This window comes from Larus michahellis, chromosome Z (genome assembly GCF_964199755.1).
Source record: "Larus michahellis chromosome Z, bLarMic1.1, whole genome shotgun sequence".
In the NCBI taxonomy this organism is placed as follows: domain Eukaryota; kingdom Metazoa; phylum Chordata; class Aves; order Charadriiformes; family Laridae; genus Larus; species Larus michahellis.
Window position 1 is genome coordinate 6303007 of NC_133930.1, and position 19922 is coordinate 6322928.

Consider the following 19922-nt stretch of genomic DNA (forward strand, 5'->3'; position numbering starts at 1 on the left):
AAATCAAAGCCCACAGGCAGCAAATACAGAAGGGTTATCCAAAGAAACTGCCCGCCGAATGGGGAGCTTGCCAACAGGGCAACCTAACTACAGATGTATGAACAAGTTACCACGGAAACTATCTGAGTGCATGTTCTTAGCCTGCAGCAAAAGTGAGGTAATTTGAGTGAGGTTAGCAGGCAATAAGAGAGCTTGTTATGTCTAATTAGCTAAATGCGTTCTTACAGCTCTTCCTACCCACTGGCCATTTAAGATTTTTTTAATTTTTCTCTCTCAGCACATTCATTTCTCATTGTTATCCCCTTCCTATGTAGTTCTTCAGACTCAACATTTTATTATGAATTGTCCATGATGGCGGATCACATCACAGGATGGAGTTAAGTGGATGCTCCTTATGCAGCTGTCATTCCTGTTTTAAGATTCTTATGTCATGGGCCTCTTTCTTTCAGTGTCCCTGTGACCAAGAAAAGACCCTTTGCTCATCCATGAGCTCTCCTTTCAGCACATTAAAAAGGAGCTGAAAAGTAAGGCTCCAGTGATGCTCCCACAATTTTTTTCAGTCAACTCATATTCTGCAAAAGTGTAATATTTTGCCTGAACTAATATTGACATGGGGAAGATCAATGTCATTAATTTAGTAAAGATACTGTGCAAGTACTTTCCATAATGAGATTGTTTGACAAACTTTCCCAATAAACTTCAAAATTACTAAACCCTCAAAATTAATTACACGTTCTAGGAAAAAAAATACACAACATCTTGCCACCCCCATTTCCTGATGCGACATCCCCTGTCGGTGTCTTGAGTAAATTTTTCTTAGAAAAGCAATACATGCAATAGGTGGAAAGGTGAAACATTGTTTTGTAAATTGTGCATAAGGCACTTTAATACCTCATACATTTGCAACACTTGCTTACTTCAGCAAACAACTTCTGAAAGAAAAAACTATTAAATTATTCCATTGCAGTCCAAATCTCTATAAATCCACTATAAATTCTTCCTCTGCCTCCCTTCTGTTGAATACCCACTTCAGCAGCCTGGACAGAATCCCTGGATCTCAGCAGATGACAATTGCATGGAGATGGAGGGAGAAGGGAAAGCTTTGCTTCAATTTTCTTCTCACTGCCAGGAACGTAGCATGGTATTCTCTGTTTGCCCGCAAGCTCTGTCTGGGAGAAGTTTAGAAGTGAAAACTCTACACTGAGGTACATGTGCATTGCACTCCACATAGTGTGAAGGAATACGTGGTGCCAAGACACACAGCACTATTCACTGCATTTGGAACAGATTTTTTTTTTTTTTTTGTGATTCTTTTTACTCTGGTGTTGAAAGCTCATATTCCGCTTAAGCATAAAGGGAACTTTCAGAGTTTAATTCCGATAGTCTGTTGATATGTCTAAAAATGACACATTTAACTGAACACAATTTTTTGATGCTTTGACTCAAAAGATTATTACAGTTGTGTGAATCACCAATATTTTTGTTTGTTTGTATGGGGTTTTTTTTTACTTCATTTACAGTTCTCTTTCGTGACTATATGTACAAACACACACAAATAAATATACAGCTGTTCCTGCTTCTTCCTTGTCTTCCATTTAGCTTTCCAGATTTATATTTCTGATCTCCTCCAAATTTCTTATATAACGTCTCCCAATCCTCAGACAACTGTTGAAAATAGCACACTGAAAGCAACACTCTGTTCTGCCCTCCTCACTGACTCCTGCTCTGGTTTTGATCTTCTCATGTCTGTGGAGTGTTTTAAGGAAAAAAAAAAAAAAAATTGCTGTTAGAGGCCATGTAACTCCTATCTTCAAATTAATATAATGACATGAGATTTACATAGGTTACCATGTATTAGGTGGATTTACTCAGTACCCAGTCTGCTTAGTGACTGAGCCTTAATGAAGAACTGAATTCGATAGACTAGTGAAGTTTTAATGTCTAACGCATAAATAAAAATAGCCCACACCTCTCTATAGATAGATAAAAACAGGGGGTGGCTGTACTGGACTGATAATTGACTTGTGTTCACAAAACAATAGAAATCACTTGCAGTGTTAAAATAAGAGTTCAGCGCTACTATTTGCTTAAAAAAAAAGTCTAAATGGTACATTTGCAGCTCTTTTTATGTGTAAGTTTTTTAATATCTATCTGTTGTTAGCAGATTATAATTTATTTTTTTGTTGTTGCTTACAAAAAATTGAAAAGATTTTCCTTTCTTGTGAACTTAAAACTGCTATTCTGAGATTTTTTTACCTACAAAAACCTGGTGTCCTCCTGTGGATGTTCCAAGATGAACTCATGTAGAGACGTCTGCTTTTTTGCAGCCTTCTTATGGCCATCTATGTCTTCAGCTGAGTGTTGCAATCAAAGTACCTTTAAAGATGATGGACAATTTAGAAAATTGTCAGATTGCTGAAAAATGCTTTGAGCAATTGACCCGTACTTGTTCATCTTGAAGACTGATGCTAAGGATTTAACGCTTCCACATTCTCTTCAAATTAGACCTAGAGCTATTGCTGACTGATTCAGGATCATGTGGTTTTGAGTATCCAATTCAGTCAGATCCTGAGGCCATCTCTCTAGAAACATTTCCTGGTATAAAGATACTTTACCCCACTCATCTGTCTTGCTTTTGACAAGATAAAGCCAGAAAAGTACAGTCTGTAGTAGAGAAGAACAACTGATTCCGTTGTAATTTTTACATCAAATGAGATGTTGATTAAATGATTTTGCATTACAGCAGTGAAATAATGAAGTAACATTATCACAAGTTGGAAACAATACACCTTGGAGACTTATGTGGTTCACTTGTTTTGTGACTATGCAGCTCCACGGATGATGTTTCTCTTTACTCAAAATATTTGCCCAAAGCAGGAATGAAATTACCTGGAAATCTGTTATAAGAATATTGTGTATCCAAATTGTGGAAAACAAAAAATCCAAAAAGGGAGAGAAATACTAGACAGAAATCAGTGCTGGGCAATAATCTCCATCACAAAAGATGCTAAAAATCTCCAGAAATTATTTAAGTGTGAATTAGCATTGGATCTTAAATTTATTTTTTTTTCCTATGAAAAAGGGTGAGACAGTTACATTTAATGAAATAGCTAGCCATAGCTTAGAGTTTTCATATAATAACGTAACCATGACCGTAGCAGTTCAGAGAAAATATCAGGCTAATCTAGTAGTGGTGAATAGTGAAGAGCATAAGAACAAGTGTTCAGTGATGCTTCATCACGTTACTTTCTCAGCCCTCAACAATTTTCAGTTCCCTTGGATCGAATGATTTTTCCTGGCTCAAAACAGGGAGTTTAAGTGTGTTTCATGTCCCACTTTAGGGGCTTACCAGGTAAGAAGAGCATAATTTGGGACTGATGAAGCTCACCAGTTTTGTCTAGAAATTTGATTTTTTGCAAGAATATTATACAATTTTCCTTTAAAAAGGGAGCAAATTAGTTTTACGATACCACACTCTCCATACTCCATCCCTTAAAGATATGCCACAAAGCTCATCACAGAAGTCCAAGACAGTTCTATTATTTTGTGCATTGCTAAAGCTGCATTTTCCTTCCTGTCCAAATGCAAAGGGCCAGGTATGAGTGGAGGGGAAACAATATCTAAGCCTCAGTAATGCAGATGCCTTCACAGGTTGGAACAGCTGATGGTGTGAGATGTGTAGCACTGTGCCACATGCTATTGCCATACCATCTGGTCTGTCAAAGCATAAGTTCACACAACAAGACCACATTTAGCAGCCTTCCAGTACCTAAAGGGGGCCTACAGGAAAGATGGGGAGGAACTGTTTACTAGGGAGTGTAGTGATAGGACAAGGGGTAATGGTTTTAAACTGAAAGAGGGTAGATTTAGATTAGATATTAGGAAGAAATTCTTTACTCTGAGCGTGGTGAGCCCCTGGCCCAGGTTGCCCAGCGAAGCTGTAGGTGCCTCATAGACTCATAGAACTACAGGGTTGGAAGGGACCTCTGGAGATCATCTAGTCCAACCCCACTGCCAGAGCAGGGTCACCTTCGAGCAGATTGCTCGAACCTGGAGGCATCCCAACAGGATGCATCCCAACAGGAATGCCTCCAGGTGGGTTTTGAATGTCTCCAGAGATGGAGACTCCACCACCTCTCTGAGCAGCCTGTGCCAGGGCTCTGCCACCCTCAGGGTAAAGAATTTCCTCCTTATGTTTAGGTGGAACTTCCTATGCTCAAGTTTGTGCCCAATACCTCTTGTCCTGTCCCCGGGCACCACTGAAAAGAGCCTGGACCCATCCTCCTGACACCCACCCTTGAAGTATTTATAAGTGTTGATAAGGTCCCCCCTCAGCTGTCTTTTTTCCAGACTGAAGAGACCCAAATCCCTCAGCCTTTCTTCATAAGAGAGGTGTTCCAGTCCCCCAATCATCTTTGTAGCCCTTTGCTGTTCCCTCTCCAGCAGTTCCCTGTCCCTCTTGAACCGGGGAGCCCAGAACTGGACACAGTACTCCAGGTGCGGCCTCACCAAGGCAGAGTAGAGGGGGAGGATGACCTCCCTCGACCTGCTGGCCACACTCTTCTTGAGGTACCTCTTATGTTTCTGCAGCATGTTACTCATTTACTGCTCAGGCTTCTGAAATGAGGTATCTGCTTCCCTGGGGACTGAGTTGAAAAATAAGGTGCACATGTTTGGTAGAATGAAAAGTGCTGGTTTGTGTCAGCAGAAACTAGATGTGAATTTCGTGGCCAAATCAAATTTGTAGCTGTAATGTATACAGTTGTGAATGGGATCATACATAAAGGTCAAAATGTTAATGTTTGCAGAAGGAAAAGTTTCAAAAATTCTAACTTTAAGCAATAATTTATTTTAAAATTAATTTAAAATTCTGAAACAAAGCAGAATATTTATGTTGAGGAAGATGGAAACTGGAGATTCTAACACCAAGATTTTTGTTTCACTTTTTCATTTATTGTGCATTTGTTTAGACCTGAAACATAGTCATATTGAATTTCTGGCCTCAAAGAGTAAACACTGGTTACCCACAAAGCCTAGTATTCAACATTTCTTTCAGCATGAATTGATTTCCACTTGATCTTGTTTTTTCCCCTCCTTTCAGGGATGTCATTGCTCCGTGGCAAGAATATGATAGACAGTTTATAAATCATTGAATCGTAGAACCGTCAGGGTCGGAAGGGACCTTAAATATCATCCAGTTCCAACCTCGCTGCCATGGGCAGTGACATCTCCCACTAGATCAGGCTGCTCAGAGCCCCGTCCAGCATGGCCTTAAAAACTTCCAGGGATGGGGCTTCCACCACCTCTCTGGGTAACCTGTTCCAGTGTCTCACCACCCTCATGGTGAAGAACTTCTTCCTAACGCCCAATCTGAATCATCCCACCTCTAGTTTTAATCCATTCCCTCTAGTCCTACCATTACCCAACATCCTAAAAATTCCCTCATCAGCTTTCTTGTATGGTAAATATCGGTAAAAAGTTACCTTGTAGGGTAAATATCTGAAGAAAGAAAAGAAGAGTGAAAGGACTGGGAACATTTTTTTTTCTTCTTTTTTTAAAAAATATATTCCACGACAAATACTGTGTGAACAAATAACAACAGTTAACAATGACAGTCCAAGGGCGAGGTAGATTATTGATCTATTTAGTTTCTTTGTACTGTCCTTCTTGGATCCAGATACTTTTATGTTCTGCCTATGGAGGCCAATGATTGCCAGTGTCTCCCCACCCACTGTTCAGCCCGGGTGGCTTTGTGCTCTCCGTTTGGTTGTGCAGGAGCTGACCTTAGTGGGGAACTGGCTGTCTTAAAGATGGCAGCTCATCCATCACAGTTTTCACAGGCTGTCAGCGTTGCATTTAATTTCACTTGTAATTTTCCAAGGGAGGTTTGCAAAAGCCACAAACAGAATCTTAATGCTATAAAATGTGGTCTGTAGCCAGTGAATACTTCCTGTTTGTATGAAGCTGCGCTGTGTTCCAGCTGCCCTGAACTCTCCAGAGATGAGAAACTCCCAAATTCAGCCTACAGTCCCTTGTACTATCCACAGTCCTCATGCAGTTGTAACAGTCACATCTTCCCTCTCAACTCTCACGTGCCCCAATGGACACTCATAACTATGCACTCTGCAAGGAAGACGTGAGGAGACTGTTTTTCTGTGGCTCACGCACCAAGTTCATGCCCATTTTAAGGGCTTGTCCTTCTGAAGGATCTTGCTCTTTGGTTACGCTGAAAACTTCAGTGCCCTGTTTCTGTAAGTCCTGATCCACCCCCCCACACATTCCCCCTCACCAAGACAATCACAGTTTTTAAAGTTTGGATCAGATTCAGGAACCTTCTGCCAGCTCTTAAATTTTCATTTTTTCATTATCTTCGCTGCACCTTCAGTCTTCCACCTTCATTCACTTCTTAAAGTTTACCAGCAAAGGAACGAGCTAAATTGGAATCAATATAACCAGAATTATACTCTGGGAAACAATGCCAGTTTCAATCACAGAGGGTTACTCTAAAGATGAGATATAAAGCCCTGCTTCCCAGATATATGTTCAATAGAATGACCTCGCTCCCTGACCTGTCTGTTCGTGTCATGCTGACAGATCATATCTTCTTCTGGCACAGACCCACAGAAGCTGCAATTTGTCAACAAGTCCCTGAGCTGTGCAGATCTGGGATGGATTTTTATGATATAGTTTCTCTTCTGGTGATAAGATGGGAACAAGGTAAATCCCTGGAATTATGTGGGCGTCAGTGACCTCATCAGGGGCTTTATCCCTTGTTTCTCATTCCTTAGGTGTCTAGCCTCTTGACCAAATGATGAACCGAAAGAAAAATGTCTATTTTTCCTCTAGACATCTCTCTATATTTACAATTTCTTCAGCAATCAGATTAGTTAAACTACTATAGCTATATTTTCATTGGTGCTGGAAGCAGCGGTGGTAATTATGACAGCATTAGATTTCAGAGATGCCTTAAAGCAGAGATTTCAGCCTTGAAGCTGAAAAACTTCAACTAAATGTCCTGAAATTGTTTGTGCCAGGTGTCCTCCTCATGCTGAATTATTCCATAAAATTTCACCAAAGCAGTTAATCAGTTCCTGAGGGCAAGATATAAGAAAAATACCATGCTTTGAAATGAACAATTGCCATTAGTAACTTTGATGTTGTCTCTTTAATCTGGCAGGAAACTGGAGTCCAAAACAAAACTTTTGCTGCTTTTTATAGAAATCTAGCCAAATTTGGCCAAGTTACAAGCCTCCAGCCACACAGATACTAGAAGGATGTTTTTCTGTAAAATTTATTTCTCCTGAGTATTCTCCAGTTCCCACAGCTCTTAGCAGTTCTGTTTCATTACAGAGCATAGCATGTCTTCCCTGCAGTTGTTCTTCCTTGCAGGTGGAAGAAAACATAGTTTGATCCTAGAAAAGGCAGTGGAAAAAAAGAAAAAAAAAAAAAAAGAGCTGAACAAAGGAGGAATTAGATGCACAAAGACTAGAAAATCATGGAGCAAAGGGAAGGGTAATTTTTTATATTTGAGTATTGCTGTGCTTGCGCCCTAATTATATTTACGACCTTACCATTCTTTAACATAAGGATGTTTCAATTTATGTGCTTTCTTTTTTTCCTTTTAGGTAATGAATGCACAAAATCTTCACTGAAACTGCAGCTCTGTGCAATCTTTTGCTCAGAACTGCAGTGTTTTTAACAAAATAAAATAAAAAATCCTTCTGCGGCTCAAAAAGGCATAGCAAGAAAAAAAATGATTATAAAATCCAAAAAAGAACAAAATAGTCTTCTATCCAGACAATCAATTTCACAATGGTGCCCAATAGACATATTGAACCACACATTTTGCTTACACAGCTGCCCAGAGAAAAACAAGGACCATATTGCTACCCATCTCCTTTTGCTAAAGGTTGGAAATTATAGCAGTTGGAAAGCGGTAAAAATCTTTCATTGTGTCAGTGAGTATTATTCAGGTTGGCATGCAACACCCCTGCTTATCCTTACGGTTTTCTTAATTAAATTAAGGTTATACCTGTAGCTTAAAGGAATGATCCTACTAATGTTAAAAAGTTCGTGACTCAATGCAAAGGTGACGGGGAGGAATTCTGTGGTCTGTGTTATGCAGGTACGTGGTCAGTGCAGATTTACCTCTAGGCTGGAATGAACTAATTTTCTGTTTTATCCAAAATCCTGTTTCATACTCTGTCCATCTTTGTGGATAGTTACAAAAAACGCCTGGTAATGTCATAACTTTATCATAAGGGGCATTTTCCTCATGGTAGGTATGAGAGAGTTTGTTTGTATCGTGAAACACCAGGGTTTTTTTCCCTAATAAATATAAATGGCACTTTTGGGGGCATGAAGATACAAATAAGAAAAAAAAAAAAAACAAACAAGATTAATCTTGTGGTAGACAGCAGCAATTCAGACATTTCATAGCCTATTATGCAGCCTTTCACAAGGCTATCTGAAAGTACTTTTTTTGTCTTTTTATCCAGAGGGTCGGTAACTCACTTGAATAAATCATGATATCCAAATACAAATAAAAACAAAGTCTGGAATTTCTGACCTAGAATTTGAATATACACTGTATATTTAATTTGTACAGTTCCTTCATTCAGCTTTATGTTCAAATACCGAAAAGAAAGAACAGTCTACTGGCTGGAAAGCTAGCTTAACATTTAGAACCTCGTAGGGTTTGCACCTTGTTTTGCTGCAGACCTGCTACAAGTTACTGGATGAGCTCCCAAAGTGCAAAAAGTCCCGCAAGTGTTAGGCAGTGGTACTCCTTATGATAAGCATTTAAACTCTGTTTGAACCATACACCATTCAGCATGCTGAGCACCCTTCCATTTAGCAGGCTGGCAGGTCAAACTCCAAGAGGCAGCCAATACGGAAATTCTAGGAATAAGATGCCTGTTTTTCAAAATTCAAGCAAATTAAAAAAAGAGCTGCCTTGGATCCCTCTGGATTCATGGTGATTCCTCCCCTTGTAGTTCCTGAAAATACAAATACGCATTTCCTCCATGTTTTCTGAGAACAGTAATAGACAAGGCCACTTAGGAAATATGAGCTGAAAGACAAATAGATTTGGAACGTTTGTACAGCTCAGGTGTGAGCTAAGTGATAGAATTACAGGCCTGCCAAGACCAAAACACTTAAAGGCATGCTCAGAAATTAATGTGACTGAAAAATCTTAAGGTATGAAAGCTGGTATGCTTAAAGAGTCAAGTTGCCTTCAGGATTAGATTAATGCTGAACAGAGATTTTCTAGGACCTTGATTCTATGGAAGTCTTTTCGGCCATCCATTCCAGTCTGTGGAATAAAGGTACCAACATTATGAAACTGTACAGGATTACTGCACTAAAGAGAGGAAATGCATGGAAAAATTGATGCATTAGAGTCAGGGAAATAATATACCTGAGCACATGAATATTGCCAGTATGCTCTGTTTAAACATCTCCTGGATTCAATCTGATCCTTTCACTCTTGATTCTTCTCTGTCCAGTACTGTTAGAATATTTTCCTGTAAAAGTAATTTGCTTGTATCCAAAAAGTCAGATTACATGTACTGTAGTGTTCTCATGTTGATTCATGTTCCGTGCATTAGGTGATATTTGTGGAATTTTCTTTTCCTTGTAGGTCTCAACTGAAGAAGGAATGAGCCTAGCCAGGGAATACTCCTGCTCCTTTTTTGAGACTTCTGCTGCCCTCCGCTTCTACATTGATGATGTCTTTCATGGACTAGTTAGGGAAATCCGAAGAAAAGAATCCTTGCTGCCCATGGTAGAGAAGAAGATGAAGAGGAAGGATAGTCTGTGGCGGAAACTGAAAGGATCCCTGAAAAAAAAAAAGGAAAGTACAACCTGATGGCAATTCCCCATGAGCCACCCATCAGGAGCTGACCACAGTAACATGTAACAGTTCAAAAAGGCAGCATTGATACAACATCTTCCAGACCAGGTCCTGGAGATCCTTCCCTTCAGCCCTCATGCAGAAGTAGCTCCTTGAAGGCCCAATTCATGGTTGCCCTGTGGCTCCTCTGTATTATAGGTAAAGTCACTTAGCATACTCTCCCATCCCTTCTCTGCAAATCTGAGTGGAGAAAATACTGTGGTTTTTCACCTGTGGCCCCTGGCTGGTCTTCAAACACTAGGAATTAAGCCAGCACCCAAGGCAGAACCAGCTTCCACCAGCTCTAGGACAAGGGACGCACTTATTGCCTCCTCTCTACATGCATGGGTCATTTCACCATCCTAGGAATGAATAACATTGATTTCAATGGACATTTTGACAGTTACAGACTTTAGGATTTGACCTTCAGCTTTGCATTCGCATGTAGGTTTAGGGTTAGACTGTGTTCAGCCTGCACATGTGTGTCTGTATGTGAATACGTGTGTGTGTGTGTGTGTGTGAACCAGGCCCAAAGGGAATGCTGGGGGCTCCCAATTTTGACCCTGTAGAGCCTTGGCCTCGTAGTGTCCTTTCCATTTATAGCACGAAGGGTTGGCACACATAGCACAAGTCACGCACATCACCTGCCTGGAGGCTGCAGGGCTACTGCTCTGTCTCCTCTGCTGTTACTCACCAGGACTGGATAGCAGAGGTGCAGTGTCCTACAGACATGCAGTGCATTAGAGTCACAGAATAGTTTGGGTTGAAAAAGACCTTTAAAGGTCATTTGTTCCTCCCCCTCTACAATGAGCAGGGACATCTTCAACTAGGTCAGGTCACTCAGAGCCCTGTCCAACTTGACCTGGAATGTTTCCAGGGATGGGGCATCTCCCACCTCTCTGGGCAACCTAGGCCAGAGTTTCACCATTGTCCACGCTCCTGTGTCCCACCAAGGAGCGCACAAAGGCACTGTCTCTCTGATAATTCCCAGAGTCCTCCCTAGAGCTGTGCAGCTCTGTCCCAGTGTGTGATAACATCTGTGATGTAACATTCAGCCCTCGACCTACTAAAGAATTGCATCAGGTCTGTCACCAGCTTTCACAGTCCTTGACCATCCAAGTGAATCATTTGATTGATCGGTTGGACAGGTTTTTTAAATACTCCTTTTTAAAGCTGGCATGAAGTAGATTACAGTTTAATCGACTTTTTTTCTTTTTTTTTTTTTCCCCAGACTTCTTTCATTATTGACTTTATTTATAAATTTTACAGTTAAAGCATACATACATTTTGTCAAAAAATAAAGATTGTGATTTCCATGAAACCACACCAGTAGTCAGTGTCATTTGTGTTTGTCCTGGAATGATAATTGATATTATTAGAAAAATATGTATGTTCATTACTAAAATTTCATTTATTCATTTTTCTTCTTTGATGATTTTTCAGGGCTTAAACAATTATATTTTGGATGATCTGGGGGCAGTTGATTTGTTTTGCTCTGTTAAATTTGAAAAGGTTACGGATTCATGAAGAATTTCAGTTCATTAAAATTTGGTGGTTTGTTTTCCACTTTCCCTTCCTTTCAAAGAAATCCAGTGATATTTTTTTACTTGTCAAAAATCCTGTCAAAAGTACTACTTTACTGTATATAGTTAGGTAATATGTGGCTATATTTCTATTTTGGAAAGATTGTTTCAGAGGAATATTACAAACACATACATTTAAGACTAATATTCTGTTTCCTCCCTCCAACAGGTGAAGTCTGCAATTATACTACTGTAATTACTATTATTTTACCTGTATTGCCATAGAGATTTTAGGTCAAGCATCCTGGAGACAAAGAGATGTGTTTGTCCAAAGAGTTTATGAGCTAAGTATTGGTGGAGAGACAACAGGAGCCTGCACTGAACAGATGGCAGCTATGAGACAATAAATAACAAGGGGAAACATCTGTGACTTTACCAATGCTGCACATTACATAGAGGGGGATGAAGCCGTTGTTCCATGTGTAAAAGACCATAGAAATTAGTATCCTGAGAAACCTTGAAGGATGTTTATCGGTCTTTTTCAGGCAGATGCCTAAGCTTTGAGTTAGTTGAAAACCATTTAGCATTGGTTGTTATGTCATTTCACCCACCCCGCTGAGGGACATATATCAACACTGGCTTGGCTCTGTAGTTTTAGGGTTACCTTGCTTCGGGTCAGTTTGCGATACAGAAAAGGTTGCAGGAGAGGGCATAGATACAGTCTAAGATTAAGCCTTAAATGGATTCATAAATTAAACATGCCCATTCTCTGACACTCAGGTCATCTGGCATGGAGCAACATCTTTCCATGCTATTAAACTCTTTTAGCCTTCACAGCAGGGCTACCACACACAAACTGCAGTTGGAAGCAATTCCTGGACTATGCTACGTTCTGTACCATGCTCAGCAACTGCTTACAAAAGTGCTAGCCTGTCATGGTCCCAAGTGAGGGATCATTTTCACAATTTAACAGTATAGATGAGCTCGGGTGCCTCCCTGATTATGTTCAATTTACTAGTACAGACAGAGCTTACATAGCCATATTTTCAGATGTACCAAGCCATCAGGTTGTCTCCACAATCAGCCCTTACATGACACATTTTGAAATATATTTGGTACTAGATTAATCTCTTCAAGAAGAATGAGGAATCATATCCTCTGAGGATATTCTGCTATGTCTTCCATGAGCAATTTCAGGCATCTGAATATGCGTTGGGTAGAAAAGTCAGTATTTATCTCACTCCAGTTTCTTCATGTAAAACTTGAGCATGACGTCTAGTTTTTAAGAGTCCCTCTTTGGTTAATAAGGGGAGAGAAGGTTGGTGGTGGCTGGCTGGTGATTTGCCCCATCTACCAGAGGGTAGAGGATGTCTCACCCCCTGAAATGGCTGCCTCTTTCTGGTGACCATATGTCACTCCATAAAGAGCAGTTTGGTCTCCAAGCCTAACTTTTTGATGGCTAAATTCAGGTATGATTTGTCCACCCAATATTTACAGCAGAGAACAGTGTTGTAAATCCTTGGCATTGAATCCTGTCTCTGAAACACCTGGCCATCCTTTATTTTTTAAATTGGGAAAGTCTTTCTGATTTACCGTCACCCATTTCCTCAATAATCTATAATGCTTAACCTCAGTTAATTGAGCAGAGCTGATAGAAGTTATAGTCAGTGACGATAACATAAGTCATAACTGCACAAGAGGCTGGGTGCACATGCTTTACCTAATTAATCACTATGATTCCATCACAGTAGATTGTATTTCATTGTCAAAGCTAGCTGACAGAATTAAAAAAACCAGCAGCTCTGTGTCTCAAGACTTTTCCGTCTCTGACTCGTGTCTCTTCTCATCATGTCCAGAAAATCTGAAGAAGGAAACTGATCACTTTATTTTGCTGTGTTGTGTACAGTCCCATGAAGGTGGCAGATATAACTTACTTCACTGTCAGTCTGTGTTACAGCTGGACCATAATTCAGCTTCCTCCAGGACTATAATTAAAGCCAGCTAATAAATAAAATAAAATAATAACACTTTGCAAATGTATCCAAAGTGTCACTGGCAAATACATGATATATGGCAGTTAATTACCTTTCTTCCCAGTTATGGCATGTCACATGTTGTATCTAGTTGAGAAGTAATCTGGGGAAGGCTGTAAGTCAAGGTGGAATATTGCAAGACTTAACTTTTCTTTTTTCATGGGCTTTGCACACAGGTCTTAGGACTTAAGCACAGAAACCTTCTGTGTTCCATCAGACAGTCAGTTCATGAACTACATTAATAGTCTGATGTCTTTACAAATGATTGAGAATCATCTCTTTACACATGTAAAATATTGTATTTTGAGACTGAGTTGTAAGAATGCATAGCTGGAATGAAAAGAAGGAATTCTCCTCATTTTGTCCACTACATATATATACACAATATATATATGTAAACAGTATATATAAACAGTATATGTAAACAATAATATATATAGTTTCTATCTGTTTCTCATTCTTAGACTTTCTTAGACATTTGATCCCTCCCTGTAACTTGACAGATAGAAAAATATATGCAACGAGCAAAAGATGGGCTTCAGCAGAGTTTAGTGTGTCTTAGTGATGATTTACACTCTAGAACTGTGTCAGTGTCTTCTCCCAGACTGAATGTTACCGTCTCTGTGGGCCAGATTGTGATATTCGTGATAAACAAAATAGCTGCCGGAGGGCCTTCTTTCAGAGACAGTAAACAAAGGCACCTGCTGCAGCCACCTCAGAAGGTGATACTGAGATGATGACGTCAACTGTTAGAAATTAAACACAAGACTCTCAATTAATTTAATATAGATCACACAAAGTTTACAGTTAGCTATAGGAATGCACCAGTGTTTGCCTGAATTTGTACTGGCAATTGAAAGATGGATGTCTGGCACAGACAATTATGCTAATATAATTCAATTAAGTATACTTACAGTACTTAGCCATATTCAGACTTCCCCCTAAGGGACTATTATTTATACAAGTGTGCATCATGCACACTGCTCATTGTTTATGACTATGAAACAAATAGCAGAGGAAAGGAAAAATTACAGAATATGACTTCAGTACAGTATTAAAATCTGTGTTCTCACAAAATTGAATGGCAGTTGAACAGAGTACTGTCTTAGACCGATTCTGATCACCCTCCTTTTCAGCACAGTTTCTAGCTTGATATGTTCCCTCAAGTATGTGGAGTTCCTTGGGATGTCTGTCTGACAGAATGATTTGTAATGGAGATGGCATTGCCTCACAGATGCTGTGAAAGTCACCCCAAGTGGCATTGCCCTGTACCTCCAGCCTGATTTATCACTCACCGATGCTCCTGGTTCTAAGCATCCTCAATTTGAGCTCTCCAATTTTGTTACATCGCACTGAATTATGAGGTTATTTTGTGATGAGGACAAATGTCTACTCAAGAGCACCAAATTCATTTCATGATCTGAACTTTTCCCCCAAGAGGTAATAAAGACAAGAACATCCAAAGCCATTGCATCACCTACTGTATATCTTCTGTCAATGTGACAATGAGATTTTCCCATTCTTCCACTTTGTCATGCATCTTTTTTTTTTACAATCCTTTTAGACTTAAAACTGTTTCAACAGCTACATGACCAAACTCAAAAGCCATTATTTTTCATGGTTGCAGTTGGAACAGAATTCCAGTTAAAGAACGATGTTAGGAGGGTAAAGTAAAACAAGGTTGTTAGATTTCCCTTTATTTGTATAAAAGAAAACAATATCATTTTACCCTTACAGTTTAAGTATAATTAATAGAAGAGGAAGGCAGTCTACTTCACATCTATGAAATCCAGTGGACAAAAGTTTTCTATTTGTCTGCCCTTGCTGCATTCTGCAAACAAGATAGTTCGGAATTCCTGGTCCTGGAAAGAACAAATCAGGATAGAGCTAATAGATTCAAGATCTTCTGTTTCACAAATGATGGTTGTGACTTCATTCAGTCCCTTCCAACATTGTAGCCTGAAGAAGATTCCTAAGCAGCTTCTTCCATTAGTTTCTTTGTAACCACAAAACTTCAAGGCTAATCTCTCCATCTTAAACTCCACCCAGGTAAACTCACTCTTTTTCATTTTTATTACACTTGTTCTATTGCATTACTCTCAGCAATATAAAAGACGGTCTAGGATACTTTTAACAAACTAAAGACATTGCATCTTCTGCCTTCTTCGTAAATTTCCCATTAATTTAATGTTCGTATTGAGCAGAATGAGTAATATTTTTAATGACAAAGTTTTGCAAAGTCACTCAGCTTTCTGAATAAGAAGTTGATGGTTCCTGCAAACTGACTTTGCAAACTGACACTGCTAGACACTGATGACTAATCACAGATGCGTCTTTATCTAGGACATTGAATGAATAAGCTTGAACACTTAGGGTTTTCAATCAGTGTAAGTGGGCAGCTCTTCTGAAGGCAATGGAAAACCTTACAGTTGTTCACATCTGTCTCTAGGAAAGAATTACGTGTTATCACATGATGATGAATATACTTCAGTCACACAGGGGAAGATGAGGTTTCTGCCCCTGAAAACTTAACAAAAGCTGTAACACAAAGCAAAAGGCAACATAAGGAAGACAGAATAAACAGACTCTTAGTAATGGTAAGGATAGGCAGAAGTGGTAGAGGAGAATATAGTATGAGTACCTGCATGAAAATCAAGTGAACTTGGAATGCCTTACACCATTCTCCATTCTGGATGTGTTTTAATGCCTTTCTAGAAAGGGAATAAGAGTAGATATAATCTCAAAAAGATACAAGACAAGCTCCAGACATTTCATCCAAGTACACACAACGTAAGTGTTTGATGTAGGACATTAAGACGAGATGGATGACAGTAAGAGCAATAGAAATTGAGGGTTATTTACTTCATCTTCTGGATGACACAATTTGCTTGGCATAGAAAATGAAGGGAAGGGGTCAGAGAAATTACTACTCCTGTGAGTATGCGAGACCGTTTAGGAACACATTTTAATGAAAAAATATATAGAGAACACAGCACAGAATGGAAAATTAAACAGGAAGAAACAATACCAAAACTCAGTGAAGTCCATGGGAAGTTTGGATTTCCTTCCCTGCAGTATGCTTCAGGATTCTAATGAGAATCTGACTATGCATGACTACGGAATAAGTTGCCCCTTCACTGAAGCTTCTTTGGATACTTATGAGAACAAATCTCTCTGTGGTGTCTGCTGGCTCCCTGTACTGTGTATGCTTCAGAAACTGAAAGCAGCTGGTTTAAACTGAACAGTTGGGGGAAAAGTAGGATGCTCAGCCCTATGTTTTGGAAGGATAGTATCAAAATCCTCATTTATATGCCTCATACCTAACATAAAAGATGGTATGATAGCTCCCTGCTGAAGATTTTAAATGGTACTTCAAATATGTGGTTTCATCTGGGAAAGCAGCTACCAGTTTACAACCAGTGCATGCAGATCATTCGCTGCTGGCTTTTTCCCTCCCACTGTTCTCAGACCAGATGTTAATGAAAAATGTAGGAACCTGTTTCTGCTCTCCTGTTTAGTTAATAAGGTGTTCACCAAATACTCCTAAGTCTTTATCAAGTAAAACTGGATGAGATCCAAGTTATCAGAGAATACAGCAGGGATGTCTTTAAGGAGGCAGATGTTCAAAGGAGTACTTTGAAGAGTTCTTCGACCTGTGTGGAGTTGATTACCATGATGTGGATGAAAGATGAGAAGAAAAATAGATGAAACCACAAAGCCTAGGAGAATATGCTATACCTGCCAACAATAAACTTCAGAAAGACTTAAGTTATAGAAGCTGTAAAATATTGCTGCAATAAAACTTCTGAGCCAGGACAGACCTCCAGGGACTGCCGAGAAATTTGAGAACAGCCAGTACCATATCAGTTCTTTTACCTGACAGAGACTTTTCAAACCACTTGCCACAGAGTGATAAAAATCCTTATACGGAATCACAGTGATTCAAATAGACAGGAGAGGAAAAGACATACTCTGACACAAAAGGACCTTCACTTTTAATGGATAAGGAGGTCTGACTGGTTTGCAGACTGCCCACCTTGTGTCAGATTTTGAAAATCAAGAACAGGTCTGAAGACCACTGTTAAATTCCCTCAGTATACTATGGCAGTACATTACTGTCAATAATTTCACAGATACGCAAGTATCTGAGATGATTTTCAACCTGATACTGAAGTGGACTGTCCTCTTCAGACAACATCTCCCAGATGCCATATAGAAACTGCAGTCTCCGATAATCTTTCATTGCCATATGCTCACCAGTAGAGTTACATTGAAGTTTAGTGCCAAATCTCAGGCTTTGCCTTACAAAGCTGTTGCCCATGGTCACCTGCGATCTCACTTAGAGGGCAGAGGATAACACAGCTGGAGGCTGGAGGAGGAATTCCCCTTGTCTCATCCATCACAGCCCTGTGTCTGCATCTGATCCTTTCCCCTGGGCCAGCCATGAGTGGGAGCAGGATCATTGTCACTGCTGGGAAGGCACCTGAAGGCAGATGCACTTCCCCAACCATGCCTCAGCTGTGCTGATGAAACAGCAGAGGAATGACAGTTCTTACTGACATATTTTTTCCTGCAAAAAAAATCAAAATGGTAGAGTTAAATAAGATGCTTTTTACCATTTTGAAGCTATACGTATTCTTTTCATCTTGTAAAGCAGGGCAGACACTATCTGCCTCCCTTGTCACTGGAAAATATATACTCTATACATCCTAAATTATAACAAAGACACACCTGTATAATCATACAAACACACACTGTGCTTAGACCCCAGAATTCCATCTGTCCCCATTTGTCTTGCAACCTGTATCTGAAGTAGAGCTAGGTTGAATAAAAGAACAAAAGTATTTTTTTTCTCCACACCTTTGTGTCACCAGAAGAAAATAAGAGAGACCATGCTCTTGATAGTATTACTAGTAATACCCAGAGCACGTATTTTCTATATGCCTCTTTGGTATCTTTCAATTACTGTTAAACTTACAAACCATAATACTCTTACTGTGACAGTACAGAAAGCCAGGAAAATTAACTTAAATTAAATGTATAACTTTTACGTGGACATATTTACCTAAAAGCAGTACTAAATGTGTGCAAGTGGATACAGTTGGGCATGTAACGATTCATGTTGAGAATGAGCAAGCTATTGGCACTTGGTGGAATACTTGCATATGACTTATCTTAGAGATATCTGATCTATGTAATAAAAGTGAACCAGAGAGACAGAGGAGTCTCTCTGACTTTGTATATGTACATTAATCTGTAGTAATAGAAGGAAGTAAAAGGAATTTCAATATCTGGCTAAATTCCAACTGGTGAGACATGTTTGATGGTAGGCAGGGCTTCCAAGGGAACTGGTAAAGGCCTTTACATTTAGGTCACCTATATTTAGACAAGATAAAGCACTATGTCTTGTCCTGCTGAGAACAGTCCCAGCTTAATAGATCATTCCTCTCTCCAGCTTTCGTATTCCTAAGGGGGCTGCTGTGCTGCTGACTACAAAACAATGACTAGTTTTGAAAGAAGTATGAGTATTATTTACCTAGAAATAAAATGCATTTATCTTTAGAAAATAATAAGTTGAAAGGTATAGGGACCTACTTAATTCTGAATGATTCACAGTATTTTTTGTGGAATATTATTGGTTAGGTTTCTGAGTTTAAGCACTTGTAATGACTCAAGTAACATGACTAACATCTATCACGGGTTTTCCTCTTCTTATAGGAGGAAAGACCCTCAGTAGACTCTTGATTTGGTACACTTTATATTGCTTTATCTTAATTAAAGATTCACTATACAGAAGAATTTACATTTTATACTGCAGCCAACCAAATACCTGTTTCCTGCTGAGGCCAAAGGAGAATCCCAGCAAAGAGGATTAAAACATATTAAGATATGTTATGTATGCTCTTTCAGACACCATTCATCATAAATTTCCTGAGTCAGAATTATTTCTGTGAATTCAGTGCTCCTCAATCAAATCACTTTCATGACCTTGTCCTGGAAATTTTTTTGGGGCCTGTAAATGTTTACATCCACAAAGTCCAGGCTAAGTTGCATGAGACCTTCCTGAGAAACCTAGAGAAAAATGAATTCTCTTCCTTTCCTTCTCCAGTGGTAAAAAGGCTATTTTACAAGTGTCTTAAAAGTTCGCAGACTTTCTCTGGATATTATCCCCAGCCCTTCTGTAGAAGCATCTGGAAGCCCTGCAGGACACCATGAGACATCCCAACAGCATGAGGACTCCTTGGGCAGGTAGCTATTAATGAGAATAGAGGAGACAAACACAACCCCACCATAAGAAGGACCATAGCACATTTCTTGCATGGGATGTTTGGACATGCCAATGTCCAAACGATGATGGAGCATTGCCTCTGGGGACCTGAGTTTGCTCTGACGGAATATGGAGCCAGGTAACACCCTCATTTCTCTGACATGTGTTAGATACATACATTTTACAGGTAGATCCATATATAT

At 39.5% G+C, this 19922-nt stretch overlaps 1 protein-coding gene across 2 annotated transcripts in view; it reads left to right on the forward strand.

The window, feature by feature from the left end:
- The window catches only part of RIT2 (Ras like without CAAX 2), a 195739-nt gene extending 184519 nt beyond the window's left edge, over positions 1–11220 (forward strand). Inside the window, exons 5-6 of one of the 2 annotated variants that reach the window (XR_012584874.1) lie at positions 9644–9964; positions 10210–10296. Coding sequence is in view for 1 of the 2 variants with exons in the window: in XM_074569498.1 (XP_074425599.1) it covers positions 9644–9871 (228 nt within the window). In the remaining variant the exon portion in view is untranslated. Of the gene's footprint in view, positions 1–9643 lie in introns of both variants that reach the window. The other variant, XM_074569498.1, reaches the window with a different exon arrangement.
- The last annotated feature ends 8702 nt before the right edge of the window (positions 11221–19922 follow it).